Consider the following 15,858-nt stretch of genomic DNA (forward strand, 5'->3'; position numbering starts at 1 on the left):
CCCCAGAGGGGAATGTATTAAGGGCTGAGGCCTGGAGTTTATGTAAGGAGCCCTGCAGAGGGTAAACTGAGGCAAGGCTGCTCTATAGTGATCCCAGGCCAGGAGGGGTCGCTTGGGAGGCAGCTGCCCCTTTTACAGTCCCACATCCAGGGGCTGGGGCCAAGGCTGGAGGTGTTCCTGGCCCCTCTCCTTTGGGTGTATCTGAGCAGCTGGAGAGGGGTTGGAGTCTGTGCTGCCACGGCAGGGCTGTAAGGTGCTGGCCTGTGCTGTGGGCATGCAGTGGTGCCAGCGCAACAGTGATCTTGCCAGGGGAACAGGAGTGAGCAAAGACCTTCTCCCCCCTGTGGGCAAACTCCTGCTTCATCCCAAACATACCCTGTGCCCTCTTCCCCCTCACCCCCGCCTGGGCCGCTGCGGGACACCGAACACAAGACACATGCACACGCTCTCCTCCCAAACGCTGTATTGACTGTGCTTGGATTTCCTAATGACAACCAACGCTGTGCCCAGCCCCCGCTGAGCCTGCTGGCTGGCAGTGCTGCCAGGGGAGAGGTTGCATGCTGGTCTTGAACCTGGCCTGGCTTTGGTGGGAGAACAGCTCTCCTGGGAAGCGGCTGCGAGCTCGCTGTAAAGGACTAGAGCGTGAGCTGGAAGACCTCTGTCACATGCTGCTCCACGTCACCGAGGGCCCCGACCGCTGAAGAGATTCCCAAGATGCTCCACTGTTCTCCCGCCACAGCATAGGAGCTGTGGTAGGACTGGAGCTGTACCCGAGCCTTCCCCAGCAGCCCTGCAGATGGGAACAGCACAGAGCACTCACGCTGTGCGCCTGCTGGGGTGAAGGCACCCAGCTGCAACACAGCCCTTGGCTCTGCCCTGCCTCGACTTAACACCCCACTGAACATCCCTGCGGCGACAGGACAAGGCTGAGAGCAGCAGTCTCTTGTGGCTATGAGGCTGGCAGCCCTTGGGCCTTCCCTCACAATCAATGGAAAACTCAGCCCGCCCTGTAGCCAGCATGGCCAAGCAGCCCAGGCTGGTGCAGACAGGTCCTCTGGGCCACCAGGCCCATCGTTTGTCAAACCCGTTTCAGGGGCAGGGGATATTTAATGGCAAAGCAACACCCGGCCCCTGCCTTCCCCGTCACTCCCCCACCCCCTGCTGCAACCGTTGCCTGCCAGAGGCATGTGGCCTCGTTACATCCATAGGATATCTTCTCACAACCCCTGACCCTCAGTTCCCCCCATGCTCCCCTCCCCCCCCCCAATTCCCAAACAACTGCCGGGAACTCCCCTGCAATCCCCCCACTGCACCCTTTCCCCTGTATCTTGCCAACCGAGTGCCCTGGATGAGGAGCGCACGGTGGGGTCCAAGAGACCGGGAGCCCATCACTGGTGCAGGCGGATCACAGACCTGCAGCCCCCAACCTTCCCGCTTCTCAGGATTGAGGCTTTGTCTGAGCCAGGACTTCCTACTGGGGCACACCGCTCCCCCCCGGTAACTCCGACTGCTGCCTGGAGCCCTGCAGCCTCTTAACTCAGCCCTGCACAACGCTGGCCCCAGAGAAGCAGCAGCCAGAGTGGGACCTCAGTCCTCCCCTTGGTGAGGTGGGACATTCAGGGCCTAACTGTAACTCGTGGACTGGAGGTGGCACGGGCAGGCTGGGGGGCTCTTTCCTCACCGATCACTGCAGGCAGTGTGCTGGCGTTGGCAGCTTTGGCTCTGTAGAGCAGCAGGTGGCCGGTGAGAGGAACTGGCTGCTTGAAGTTGGCTCCGTTGAGCTCCTGCAGGATGGGGGTGCTGCCTTGGACCGAGCCCATTAGCCTGGAGGGGGTCCCCTGTAGGGTGACCTGCAGGAGGCTGTCACCGCTGTACAGCTCTGGCACTGCGTTGCTGTGAGTGGCCGTGACCTGAAGGGGAGATGACAGCTCAGCAGCCCCATGCCATAGCAATGGTACTTCTACCCCCCCCCCCCCCCCCCCCCCGGGGAGGTACAGCTATCCCCAGGGTACAGCTGTGAATCGACACACAGGGAGGCAAAGCGACTTGCCCATGGTCTCCCAGGGAGTCTGTGGCAGTGCAGGGAATTGAACCTGGGTCTCTGGAGCCCTAACTACTGGGCCATCCTTCCCCTCTCACACTCTGCGGGGGCTGCACACCAGAGAACACCCAGCTGGTGCTAGCCATGGGCGGGGGCTTGTCAGGGCCCCCTCTAGGGGTCCTACAGGGGAGACCATCCAGCAGATGCCAGGTATCCCTGCCTACGTGTAAGGGGTAGGGGGGGTGCCCTGCTAGTGCAGGGACAGGGAGTGTCTGCTGGGGGATGTGATGAAACAGAGCTGGGCTCTGGTGCTGGCAGACGGGCCAGTGGAGAGTTTGCCTCATGCCAGGCGGGCCCAGTGAAGTGACCCAGGGAGGGGACTCCATGTGCACTGACTCCTGGGTGTGTGACTGGGGTCCCAAGTGAGCCGCGTACCTTCAGCCCAGCCTCCTGGGCCAGCAGCAGCCCGTTCACCAGGTTCACATCCTTTTCTGCTGCTCCTTCTAGCAGGCCGGTAGCCACGGCAGGGCTCAGGTAACTCCCGGCCTTCTGCAAAGGCGCTCCTGGGGGTGCAGGGAGCCATGAGGGTTACACAGAGACATGCTAGCAGAGCCCCAGCCACTGTAGGTCTCCACCCCATGCCAGGCTCCTCCCACCGCTTCCTGCCAGAGGCCACATTTTAATACAAGGACTCTGCCGTTCCCCTCCCACTCCCATAGCCCAACCCTGCCCGTCACCATCACCTCCCATCATAGGCACCGACTCTGTGGGTGCTCCGGGGCTGGAGCACCCATGGGGAAAAATTGGTGGGTGCTCTGCACCCACCGGTAGCTCCCCGCCCAGCTCACCTCCACCTCCTCCCCTGAACACGCTGCGTGCCCACTTTTTCTCCCTAGCTCCCAGCGCTTGCGGCACGGAACAGCTGTTTTGCGCAGCTGGGAGGGAGGGGGGGAAGAGGAGGGGCCTGGATGGGGATTTGGGGAAGGGGCCCAATGGGGCAGGGAGGGGCAGAGTTGGGGCGGGGACTTTGGGGAAGGGGTTGGAATGGGGGCAGGGCAGGGCCGGTGCCAGCGGGGAGGGGGCGCGAGCACCCACCGGCACCAGGGAAAGTTGGCACCTATGCCTCCCATCCCATCAGCTCCAGCAGCTGCTCCCCTGGAGAAGTGACAGGAACAGAGTAATGAATGTAAATGAGCAGCCAGCACCCTGGGTCCACCCGCTCCCACTGCCTCCCAGCTTGGAAGCCTCTGCTTCAGAGCTTTGGCCAACCTGGTTTTATAACTCCAGAGCAAGTGGGTGTCTGCCATTTCCCCTGGAGACTATTCCCCAACACCGCTTCCCCTTTCCTGCTGCAGTTCCCCCACCACACTGTGTGAAGTCAGGGCAGGCCCAGCTACCCCCCACCAAGCCCCACTCTGCTCCTCCCTAGAGCTGGTGGCCACTCGCAATTTCCATTTTGCGGGAAGTTTTGACATTTCTAAATTTATTTATTTAAATCTGACTGAAAAACAAATAAATGTTTTCAACATTTCCCGTGAAATGTGAATTTCAAACAGGTTTGGGAAGAGTGTTTGGGGCATGTGAAGTGTTTTGTTTGTGCACTGTTTCACGACATGACTTCCGAACCTCTTCCAGTTTTATTGGATGGGGTTTTTGATTGTTACGTTTGTACATCATTTCACAATGGGGCCATAGCAGTAGTGCATGATGTACAAATATAACAATCAAAAACCCCATCCAATAACATTCAAAGAGGTTTGAAGTTAGCAAACAAAATTTGGAAATGTTACAAAATGAAAAATTTTCCCCGTGTGAGAACTTCTTGAAAGTGATTTTTTTAAAAAAAATGTTTAATTTAGACAAAAATGGCATTTTTCCCATCAAACGAGTTGATGAAAGTTTCCAGCCAGCTCTCCTCTTCCTCTTTAAAGGGGAGACAGGGGGGTGAGCAGCCAGAATCTTGCTGGTTTGTCCCTGGCCTGGGCCGTTAGGGGATGTCTACACTGCATTGTAAAACCGACATTTTGAAGTGCAGACGCAGGTCAAGCCAGGAGGTCTGTGTAGTGCAGTATGGCCAGGTGAGACCTGGCTCCAGCAATTGTAAATGCAGTTTACAGTGCAGGGTGGACACTCAAGCATGGGCTTGGAAACGCCAAGCCCAGGACCACAATGCAGTGTAGACATACCTTCAATTGCCACATGCCCTGTCCTGCCTCCCCCAGGGCAGCCCTGGCACTGCACAGCACCGCACCCCCTCTCTGCAGCACTGCTGTGTCAGCACAGGGGCAGAGACACAGGGCCAGCATTCTGCCTGCCCAGCTCCTGGAGAGCACCAGTTGAGCCCCACCCCGTGCGAGGAGCTGGGTTCTCTGCCGCCCAGCCCTGCGAGCTCACCCAGTGTGGAGACCTGCACGCTTCCCTTCACTGGGCTGGCCAATGTCCGCAGCAGCACACCCAGGGCTTTAGCCAGGGCGATCCAGGGCTTGGTCTGAGGTTCCAAGGTGCTGCTGAGAGCCTGGCCATTTACCTGGGGGCAGAGGGAGGAAGAGGAAAGGGGGCTGAATACATAGTGGGCTGATGGGCACTCGCTTGCTCCTGTAAAGCGCTTTTTATCCAGAGATCTGCCAGCACTTTACAGAGGAGGGCAATAGCATTACCCCCATTGTACAGATGGGTAAAGTGAGGCACACAGCAGGGCTGTGACTTGCCCAAGGTCAGCCAGAGCCAGAAATTGAACCCAGGTCTCCTGAGTCCCAGTCCAGTGCTCTAGCAACTAGGCCACACACATTCTGAGTCCTGGAGCAGAGGCAGAACCTGAGGCAGCATGAGATGTTCAGTTGGCTGGGCTGTCTGCTCGTTGGGAGCTCTGCTGGGGCAGCGCCCATCCTCGCTCACAGCCTGCGTCCCGCCCCATGCCCCCTCACTCACCACGCCAGCCAGCGCCTTCCCCTGGGCCAGGTCCACAAACTGAAGGGCGATTTCTTTGCCACAGCGACTCTGTGCTTCCCGGGTGCTGGCGCCCAGGTGAGGGCAGCTGATCACATTGGGATGGTTCACCAGGGTGCGGTCCCGGGGTGGCTCCTGCAGACACAGCCTGTCCTGTTAGCCCGAGCCGCCCTCCGGGTGAGTGGCCCTGCCTGAAGGGGCATTGCAGCCAAGCATGGTGGAGACGTGGGCATAGCTCCTGGCCTGCAGGCTGGATGAGCAGCCGGGGCGGTGTTTCAGTCCCAACGGCTGATGCAGGTGGGGAGGGTGCAGCTGGCGCACAGCAGGGGCATAGCACCTGGCACGAGGGGGGGGGTGTCCTGTGCCATTGGCCTGCACAGGGTGGGGGAGTCTTCAATCCCACGTGGAGGGCAGAATTAAGGCTGGTTTGGGAATGTTACAGAGTTTCCAACGGGTCATTTCTGAGGGCCTGGCAAGGCTGGGTCCCAGCTCCTCCCCAGAGCTGGGTGCAGATGAGCGGGGCGGGGGGGAGGGAGGGGCTGGCTCTGTGTGGTGGGGAATGACTGCCAGGGGGCAGGGAAGTGAGCGTCACAGCTGGGTAGGGGGAAGCAGAGTCAGCCCAGGCCTACAGGCCTCGGGCTCAGGGCTACGACAGCGAGGGTGGCTGCTCACTCTGGGCTGGGACGTAATGTTCTCCAAGCAGCTAAACCCTGATATCAAACCCAGCAGCTGGCACAGGGCCCCGAGCCCTGGCAGAGTGGAGCCCACGGCCAGTGAACGAGCCAGGGCCCTGCACCCACTACCCTCAAGGAGCTACAAGAGCATTACATGGACCAGGAGTGACTCACCCTGGGCAGCAACGTGGGGAGAACAAGGAGCAGGCTCCTCTGTGCCTCCCAGGCAAGGCCCGAGGTCCTGCAGCTGGGATGGGCCCTCTGTTTCTGTGTCCACCCCCTTCCCAGGGCAGCAGGCCTTGGCTTGGGGCCAGGGCCCCCCCATCTGCTGTGGCAGTTCCAGGGGGGAACGTGCTCTGGGTCCCGCCTTCGCCCGGGGCTCCATTTACCTACCTCAGTGAAGACGTCGAGGCCGGCCCCCCCACACTGGCCAGACTGCAATGCCCGGAGCAGTGCCCCCTCATCCACAATGCCCCCTCGGGCACAGTTCACCACCTGCACACCCCACCGGCACTTGGCAAAGGTGCTGTCATTCAGTAACCCTGGGGAGAGATAGCGGGGCGGGGGGAGGAGGGTAGAGCCTGCCAAGGAGCTAGCCAGCCTGGCCCTCCTCCCAGCGTGGGCTACCCTGGACCCTCCCCCACCCGGGAATCCCAATTAACTGTGTGCAGCTGGTCCCGGCTGGCAGCAGAGCACACACCTACTGGCCTGAGCCCTGGGGGGCGGGGAGGGGGGGCAAAGAGACACACACACCCTAGTCCAGACCAGAGGGAGGGCTCTAGGGGAGTGTCCCTTAGAGTCCTCTCTGCTGCGATCCCATCCCCTGCCTCAGCATCCCCCTGCCTCTGTTTCCCCTCACTGCTGGGGCGTGCTCTTTGGAGGGCCTAGCTGTGAGCCCGCAGTCAGCATGACAGGACCCCCCTTCACCCTGGCTGGGCTCCGCTATTGGCAGGAGGAGGATAGGAGCTTGTGCACTGGGCTGGCATGGCTCTGCCAACATGCCATCCTCCTGACTGCTGCCCCTGCCATTCCAGCCCTGCCCCCCCGTCCCCCAGCATGGCTCTGCCAATGCACCACCCCCCTGACTGCTGCCCCCCGGCACGGCTCTGCCAGCACGCCACCCCCCGACCACTGTTATCCAGATCTCCTGCTATGGGCCCCCCAGCTTGTCCTGCATGGGGCTGTATCTGACTCTCCCCCATGGCCTGTTTTCACCTCCAGCCCCCGGCCCTATTAATCCCACGGCCTCCAGAGGGGAGAGACAGGGGCTGCTGTGGCTGCTCTGGGCCCTGCTCCCCTACCTGTGGTGGAGGGCAGGAGCGGCGTGTGCACCGTGATGAAGTCGCACAGGGGCCAGATCTGCTCCAAGGGCAGCTGCTGCACTCCGAAGGCAGCCGAGTCCTCGGGTGTGATGATGGGATCGTACCCTATGGTCTAAGCACAGCCATAGCCACTCACACAACCTGAGCTGGCCTCCTCAGCTTTGGGTGACAGGCCCCCCAAGCCCTGTTGGAGGGGACCTTGGGCAGTAGGGGGCCCATCATGAGGGCTGTCCATGTCCTTCCCAAGGTGCAGCAGAGAAAAAGCCCAGTGGGCAAAAGGGCTGGGGGAGGGGCCACGGTAGGGCCCCCTGGGGGCGGGAGGGGGAAGAGCTACTGATGCACAGGGGGCAAGGGGCCGCCATGACTTGGCACTCCTTACTGAGCAGACCCAGAGCCCTGTCCTGGCTGGCTGGGCTCTAGTCCTGCTTGGGCCACGGCTGTATCCTTGCTGGAGGCTGCCTTTGCTGCCCGAAGCGGCGCCCTCAAAGCCCCTTCGCTCTCGCCAGGAAATCCGCACGGCACCCAGGCACAGGGAGCTTCCCCCACAGTGTCAGCACCGTGCTCCCGGCCTTCCCATCGTACATTGCTGGCTAACAGGGTAAGTCTCTGTCTTCCCAGCTGCTCATGCCCCCTTGGCTGCACTGTGGGGTAGGAGTGCGAGGGGCAGAGTTAAGGGGAGCTTCGCCCATTGCCTTTCCTGGCTGGACACGGCTCCCTAGTCACACCAGTCTAAGGCACAAGAGACGCCCATGTCCCCAGAGAGGCTCCGGGCAGGTACAGACAGGGCAGCCCCCTCCTTAGAACCCCCAAGGGCTGCAGCTGCATGGAGAAGCAGATTAACCCTTTCTCCTCCATTCCCGTGGCTGGAGGGAGAATTAATTCCCTCCTCCCCACTCCCTGTGTGTACTGGGGGAGAAGCATGGGGCACATTAACCCTCGCTCCCCCCCCCCAGGCACGACCTGCTCTGCGCCTCACCAACCCAACCGAGCCCCTGGGCAGTTTAACCCTTTCCCTTCCCTTCCCTGCTCCCTCCCTTACCTTCATCCCAAAGGCCTGCATCCTGATGGCCACTTCTCTCCCGATGCGGCCAAGGCCCAGGATGCCCAGGGTTTTCCCATGAAGCTCCATTCCCATGAACTAGAGCAGAACACAGACAGGGCTGTGACTATTGGCTCCAAGGCAGCTCTGCCCCCCCTCCCCCCCAGCACTGCCACGGAGATGGCACCGGACTCTTACCTTCTTGCGGTCCCACTTCCCCTCCTTCATCGAGGCGGCTGCTTGGGGGATTTGCCTGAAACACCAACAGCCTTGCGGTCGGCAGAGCCTGCAACCCCTGGCTGAGCCACCCAGAGCCATCCCCACCCCACTGTGGGGTCAGTGCCCTGCAGAGCGTATGAGCGCCGGGGGCAGGGGAGTGCTTTGTGGGCGTCGTCATGCCCAGTGTCCATGCTCCGCAGGGCTACAGGGCTGTGGCTTTGTTCCCTCCCACCCAGTCCCAGCTGGTGTGTGGGAGTCACGGGCCGTGGAAGGAACTGGGCACATGGCTGGGCAGCTTGGAGTCGGGCCAGTGGCTGTGATGGTGAGCAGGGGACAGCCAGGTGCCAGGGCTCTAGGTAGGGGCTGGATCAATGGTGCCCTGGGGGGCTCTGTGCGGGAGGGGTAGGGGCAATGGCAGCAATGGGGGGGTGGGTGCCCTGGGGGTTCATGGAGGGGGGAGGACAGGTGCAGCGATGGGGTTGGGTGGGTGCAGTGATGAGGAGCAGGTGATGGTGGCTGCGTGACAGTGTGACCAAAGTGGGCAGTGCAGAGGGACTCGAAGCTGCCTGTCAGTGGTGGGGAGGGGCAGTGCCAGTGGGGCACAGGCAGGGTCTCGTGGCTCCCTGCTGGGTGAGGAGCTCAGAGCCACATGACAGGGGGGGGGGGGGGGGGGGGGGGGGGGGGGGGGGGGCAGTGGCTGCTGGATGTTTGGTGCTCTGTGCAGGGTGGCTGGCAGTGCCAGGGAGTGGGTGGGGGTCAGGTACCCGAGGCCCTGTGCTGGGGGCAGTGGGTTCGGAAGCTCTGTGCTGGCAGGGTGATGGGGAGACAGGGCTTATGTATCAGTGGAGGAGACGGGGAGATGGTGCCCTGGCTTTGTGCCTGGGGCAGGTCAGAGCTGGACGTCCAGGGCTCTGGGGCAGTGGTGGGGTGGGAGCTGGATGCCCAGGGCAGGGGAGATGGGGCCATGGGGAGGAGGCACATGCAGGGTAGGTGGGGCAGAGTGCAGATGAGCCGGTGCAGCATGTGTTTATGGAGGGGATGGTTTGATGGGATAACGTGATTTTAGTCAATAGGTCAATAACGTGCCATCGCTGGTAATTAGTAACAATGGTCAATGATGGGATATTAAAAGTTACTACAGAGAACTTTTTCCGGAGGGTCTGGCTGGAGAATCTTGCCCGCATGCTCGGGGTTCAGCTGATCGCCATATTTGGGGTCGGGAAGGAATTTTCCTCCAGGGTAGATTGGCAGAGGCCCTGGAGGTTTTTCGCCTTCCTCCGCAGCATGGGGCAGGGTCGCTTGCTGGAGGATTCTCTGCGACTTGAAGTCTTTAAATCATGATTTGGGGACTTCAACAGCTGAGTCAAGGGAGAGAATTATTCCAGGAGTGGGTGGGTCAGCTTTTGTGGCCTGCATCATGCAGGAGGTCAGACTAGATGATCATAATGGTCCCTTCTGACCTTAAAGTCTATGAGTCTATGAGTCTATGTGGCAGAGCACAGTGCACTGTGTGGGGGACTTGGGCTGTGGGCTATTCCTGAGATCCCCAAGCAGTGACGGGGCTGGGGGGTGCTGGCTGCCCAAACGCCCTCCCCGGGGGGGGGGCAGACGTGCTCACCTGGCCAGGCTCAGGATCATCCCGCAGGTGAGCTCCGCTGCGCTCAGGCTGTTCCCGGTGGGCGTGCTGAGGGCAGAGCAGAGCACACTGGGGTTAGCACAGACATCGGGGACGGGGAGCCCTGATGGGCCCCATGGGGCAGGCCTGGGAGTGCTCCTTGCATTCTCTTTCCCAGGGCTTGGGAAAGCCGGGCTCCCCTCCCCATGGGAGCATGGCCTCTGGCCACCAGTGACGCTGCTTGCGGACACTCAGCCTGCATGTGACTTGCCAACATTCCTAGCCATGATGGTTCTGAACTGGCTGCACTGACTATACTGTCACTCCATGGCAGGGGCCTCCGGGCACAGAACTCAACGCTTCGCTGGCTCCGTCTGCTGCTGTCACGTCAGCCTGCAACATCTAGCTGCTGTCACCAATCTCTTCCAGCCGTGCTGCCCCCCACTTTCTCCCTCCTGCTGAACAGCTGGGTTGGGTCAATTCTAACCCCCGCCACCCCCATGGTAGCTGTGTTTCCCCAACTGCATCTCATTCTGTTCCCGTGCCCCATTGCATATGCTCTGCAGCTGGGATCGGTTCTTGGGGGCCTGCACAACCTGTTCACATCAGGGGATCTGCCCTGGGGGACACTGCCCCCGCCCCCAAGTGGCCCATCAGAGCAAGCGGGGGCGGGGGGGTTGGAGCATGAGCTGAGTGAATAACCAATCTGTCGGTTTGGTGGCCAACATGAAAAACCCAAAAGAACAAAACATTTCGTTTGACTCAAAAATGAATTCGTCATTTATTTTTCAAGGGTTTTTTTAACTTTTGCTTTTTAACCAAGTTCAGCTGGATTTCAGAAGTTGTTTCAAAACAGAAAGTCAAAAGGCTTCATTGCAAAAGTCAAAGTGAAACGTTTTCAAAGTTTCACTCAATTTCTGCCTGAATTGATTTCCTGAATTTGACCCAAAACTGCATTTTTCAGCAGAAAACTAAGTACAAAAAAATGTTATGCTGCTCTAGGTGGAACATCCAGGAGCGCCATCAGCTCCAGATGCGCTGCTAAACCTCTAGGACCCGACCCAGAGCCCTGTGCCCCCCACGAGCCCCCGCACTGTAAGAATCCCACAAGAACAGCTCAGAGAGAATGGGAATGGAACTGTGCCCATTTCAACTCCTGTCTATTCCCTGGAGCCTTTTCTAAGTAATGGAGTGGCAGGAGGGGTACCACATGCCCACACATCTGCAGGTGTGCACCCTAGATCTGCTCAGATGCTCCCCCCCACACCCATGCATACAAGTGCTGACCTCAGACCCTGTGCCCTGACCCTGCAGAAACTGGACGCATGCTGCCAGGGCCACCACAGCCATTGTGTGGGAAGAGGCAGCTCTGTCCTGGAATCAGACTGCTCTTACTTCATCACCAGGATGCCCTTCCTCGTAGCTGCCTCCACGTCCACATTGTCGACGCCGGTGCCCGCCCGCCCGATCACCTGCAGCTTCTCAGCGGCCTGGATGACGTCCGCGGTCACTTTGGTCGCTGAGCGGACAATGAGCCCATCGCAGTCCTGAAGGGGTGAGTGCCGGAGCGGATGGGATGAGGAGGCCAGAGCCCTTCCCCAGCTTCCATAAACACTGCTCCCCCCACCCCTTGGTGTGGGTCTTAAGGCCAGAAGGGCCCCTAGCCAGTCTGACCACAGTATAGCAGTCGTGGGAGCCGCCCCCAGGGTTCCAGCCCAGAGCCTGGGGTTTAGACAGAGACGCCCCAAGCCGGGTGCAAAGTGACAGAGACTCTACCCCCTCCCTGGGCGAAGTTCCAGCAATGGTTCCAGTCTGACTCTGCCCCCCCCCGGGGGGGCTTTGCTGCCCCAGGGGAAGAGACCCACCCATCCCAACAGGGGGGAGCCTTGGCTGTCCTGACTGTAGGAGCCCCTGTTCCTCCTGCCCCTAGTCACACCAAAGCCTCTGCTCTGCCCCGAGCTGGGGCCCTGCTTCTCTCCTGGAGCCCCTCTCCCCACCCATGCCAGCTGAGCATGCCTAGCACCCACCATAGGCACGGGAGCTGGGGGGCAGAGCTCCCCAGCAGAAGCTGGACCCGACCCCGTCCGTGCAGCCCTTGGCTGGACGATCGCCCCCGCTCCTGCCCGCGGCACCCCCCGGCCCAGGCCTCGAGTCCCCGCGCCGCGCAAACACCCGCGACTGTTGCATCAGGCGCGGGGCGGGGAGCGCTGCACGGAGCCCGAGCCAGCCAGGACTCGGGGGGCCCTGTGCCGGGCATGGGCCGGCTGGCACCCGGGAACAGCCCGCGCCCTCTACCCAGCCTGCACCCCACCGAGCAAGGCAGCTCCCCAGCAGCCCCCATCCCTGCTCCCCGCACCTGGATCTCCGCCAGCAGCTGCTCCCGGCTCAGGTTGGGCTTGTCCAGCGCCTGGATGCCGCCGGCCTGCAGCAGCTGCTTACAGCAGGGGTCCAGGTTGTCGCTGAGCAGCACCTTGCTCAGGGTGGCGAAGGCCATGGCGAGCGCAGCGGCTGCGGAGAGCTGCGACCAGCCAGACACTGGCGGCTGCACGTTTAGCAATTCGGGAGCTGCGTGTCCAGCTCAGCAGATCTCCCTAATCCCGGCTAGCCCCTCCCCGCTCCGCAGTACCCCCGCCCCTGCCTACCCCAGCTCAGCAGGCGGGGCTGCGCTCCCGGAGCGCAGAGCGGGACAGCGCTGCCCTGCAAGCTGCGGTCACATCATCCCGGCCCGGGCTGGGGACCAGGCGTTAGGGGACCTGTAAGAGCGCTCAGGAGCCCGCTGCCTGCCCTGCACCTGGGCTGGGACTTCCCTGCACAGCAGAGCCCAGACTCTGCCTCCTTAAATGGGGAGGGGCATGGCGCAGGAGGGGCCCTTCCCCTGGAGATGGTCTGCCCTATGGGGACAGCCTTCCCCTGCAGGCTAGGGGAGGAAGGGGGACCTGGCCAGCAGCTCAGCTCCCCCAGGCCTCAGTTGGTCTGTCTGCAAAGTGGGGTTAATAAGGTCTCCCTCCCATGCAGGGGCCTACACATCCTGTGTCTGAAGAGAGAGCCTCCCATGGAAGGGCTGTGGGATCAGCACTATGGTAGGAGTGTTATTACTCTCAGTCTCACTGAAGGCTTCTGGGACTTGGTTCCTCTGGCTGAAAACCAGTCCCTGGAGGCTGCCAGGGTTCAGGTCCTGGCAGGATTTGGGCTTACGCAAAGCTCATTGGGGTGGGTGTGTAGCTTCACACTAGCCAACTCCTCCCCCTTCTAAGTGCAGCACATCCATCGCTTGCCCATTCTTGCAAAGTGAGTTGGAAAACCGCTCGGGAGATGGGAAAGCATCTGACAGTTGGCAACCAGGGCCAGATTCTGTCCTCAGTGACTCTGGGGTAAATCTGGAGTCACTCCACTGAGGTCACCAGTGTCCCTCCAGCGGTACGTGGGTGTAACTGAGATCAGGGTCCCTTTGGATTAGGAACCAGTGTTCCTCCCAATCACTTTTGCCGTGATATGAGGCAAAGCACACTGTTAAGAATTTCTATTTTGTGGCTTGACAGCCTTCTCTGCCTCTTGTCTTAAAAACGGAAGGGCCAGAGCAGATTGTCCAAAGCTCCATTTTCTCCTCCATGCCATGGAAGAGTCATCGTTCTTGGCTCCTGGCGCTTGTGACAAGGTCAAATGCTGTGAGAAGTAGGAACGTCAAGAAGGAATCCCCAGTAAAGGCGATTTGTCCATCATCTCTGCCATTGCACAGGAAACTCTTGTCTGGGACGGGTGAGTTGCACACAAAAAAACAACAACACCGCCTTCCAGATAAGAATCCACATGATTTGTCCCTCCCACCATTGACCACCACTGACCCATTTGTAAAATCAAGGCCAGTTCTGATATCTCCGATCATGAGCTTCCAATTGGGCAGGACATGCACGGTCCAACCTCCCCAGTTAGAAGTCCACATGACCTGCTAGTCACACCCAGCAACCACTCTGGAACAAATAAAGCCCCCTTTGATATCTACAGGTCGTGAGCTTCCCTATGGCCCATGCGGGGCTGGCCAGGAAGAAAGAGGGTTTTCAACAGACTGTTACACAGGAGCTCAGTTTAGTTGATCACAATGGTCCCTTCTGGCCTTGGAACCTATGAACAGACAGATAAGAACATTATTCATTAGGATTCAAATTTCTGTTTCTTTAACCGGACTGCAGCCAGTTACATGGTATATTTACATGTCGGGTCCAGTCCTGCTCCAGTGGAAACCAGTGTTAAAACACCCAGGCTCAGATCCTCAAAAGCATTGAAGTGCGTAATTCCCAGGAGGGTCTGGGCCCCACTGACTTCAGTGGGAGCAGATCCGGATCTCCAGGCCCTGATCCTGCAAGCACTGAGTGGGTCCCATTTGAAGTCAGTGGGCCCAGTCCTGTTCCAGTGGGATTGCTGACATGTGTAAAGTTACTCACATGCACAAGGCATTTGCAGGATCAGAGCCTGTGGCTTGTTCACTGGGAAGTGACACTTTGGGAGTGGTGCGGGGGGAACATCTGTAGGTTATTGATGGCTTTTAAAGTGAGCTCAAATCTGCCTGCTGAATGGCTGCAATGTGGCTTTTTTACCCCATACAACTTCTAACAATCAGATCTGGATACAAATTGTAAAACCGTCACTGTGTGTCTTTTTTTTTAATGTATATTAATTGAAAGATATTTAGATGGGATGCTCTGTGTTACCGACTTGTGAATCTGATTTCAAGTTTCACACGATAATTGGTGTTTGTTTTAAAGCCCACAGCCACGCGAGTGAATCTTGGCTTTTGTGTTTCAAAAAAGTTGTTGGCCCTGCTGGTTGCAGAGAGAAGCTTGAAAATGTGATGCCAGAGGCTCAAATGTCAGAGGGCCAATATAGAAAGAACTCCAAATGGCTTTACTTTCAAATCTTATGATTTTCTAAGCCAATCTCATGATTCTTTTGAGCCTGGCTCATGATTTATTGAATGTTTGGGGTTGGCAACTCTGCTGCCCCATTTCCTGGTCATAGGGTGAGGGGGGCGAGGGGTTCCTATACTGCTGTTGTCACCATTTATTTAGAGCAAACTGTGGCCCAGTTCCCATCCTCTGTTTTCTTGCCATCAGCAGCTTGTGCATCTGTGCAAAGAATTTGCAATCTAAGTTCGCATGCTGCTGCTAGGTACTCAGGGGCAACCCCTTGCCTCCAGTGGGGGTGTAGCTGTGTAACTGGGGGCAGGATTTGACGACAATGGGGTCACGTAGGTGGCCTGAGTTAACAATTCTGTCACTGATACAGGCCCTGTGAGGGGTCCTGTTTGCTCTCCCCAAGCTGTATAGGGCTGCAGGGCTGACAGGAGTGCAAAACAAGGCCAGCATTGCCAGTTGCAGGCGCCTAAAGCTCAGCTCATGGGTATTTGGGCACCTGACCACGTGGATGGGATTCCAGAAATGCTGAGTGCCGCACTTTCTGCTGCTGTCACTGGCAGCCCCATGGGAGTTAGGCCACTAAGACAGGTGTCTGCACATGGACTGACGAGCTGGACTTTGGACTGTTGAGTTTAGAAATGCTGGCCTGTCTCGGACACTGGTGTAACAGCGCTACCCTGGAATGGGCAGAGCTGCCGAGCAAAGGGCAGGGTAGAATGGGCCAGCCACCGTCCACTGATCCCCAGGAACTAACCTGCCCACTGAGCAGGGGTGCTGCGCACTGGAGGAGACAGCTTCCCAGGGCAAGCCCAGTAAATGTCTTGCTACCCTTTCAGCTCCGCCTTCCCTTCCCAGAAAATGTGTCTTTACAACTCCAATTGCAGAATCGGCCCGGTCTGTGCGTTGCTGACCAAAGCCCCTGTGAGATCCTACTGCTGTACTTGCCCTGCGCCCCCCTCCCTTCCCATGCTGTGCAACTACCTGCAAGCCTGGTGTGAGCTAGCCTTTAGTGCCTGCTAGAAAGTATGTAAAGGCAGGACCACGGCAGGGCTAGTCCTAAGGGGGTAATCCCTGGGTGCAGACTGACTTGCT

General features: G+C 59.1%; 1 protein-coding gene across 1 annotated transcript; it reads right to left on the reverse strand.

The window, feature by feature from the left end:
* Positions 1-448: 448 nt before the first annotated feature.
* On the reverse strand, positions 449-12,442 carry LOC113407239 (D-3-phosphoglycerate dehydrogenase-like). Its single transcript, XM_026655517.2, has 12 exons — positions 12,213-12,442; positions 11,252-11,403; positions 9,860-9,925; positions 8,221-8,275; positions 8,023-8,121; positions 6,963-7,095; positions 6,055-6,203; positions 4,970-5,122; positions 4,436-4,568; positions 2,477-2,604; positions 1,682-1,910; positions 449-790 (listed from the first exon to the last, which is right to left on the reverse strand). Exons 1-12 carry the CDS (start codon positions 12,348-12,350, stop codon positions 636-638), a joined length of 1,590 nt encoding a protein of 529 aa, XP_026511302.1. The 5' UTR covers positions 12,351-12,442; the 3' UTR covers positions 449-635.
* Between the last annotated feature and the right edge of the window lie 3,416 nt (positions 12,443-15,858).

Source organism: Terrapene carolina, unplaced genomic scaffold, assembly GCF_002925995.2.
Source record: "Terrapene carolina triunguis isolate 2854851 unplaced genomic scaffold, T_m_triunguis-2.0 Scaffold210, whole genome shotgun sequence".
Classification (NCBI taxonomy): domain Eukaryota; kingdom Metazoa; phylum Chordata; order Testudines; family Emydidae; genus Terrapene; species Terrapene triunguis.

What these genes read in the sequence shown, in the direction of transcription:
- LOC113407239 (XM_026655517.2), bottom strand. Translation starts at nt 12,350, where the DNA reads ATGGCCTTCGCCACCCTGAGCAAGGTGCTGCTCAGCGACAACCTGGAC. An exon ending in AAGGGCATCCTGGTGATGAA is followed by an intron (nt 9,926 to 11,251) that starts GTAAGAGCAGTC and finishes CTCTGCCCTCAG; the next exon opens with CACGCCCACCGGGAACAGCC. An exon ending in GGAAGGCGCTGGCTGGCGTG is followed by an intron (nt 4,569 to 4,969) that starts GTGAGTGAGGGG and finishes CTCTGCCCCCAG; the next exon opens with GTAAATGGCCAGGCTCTCAG.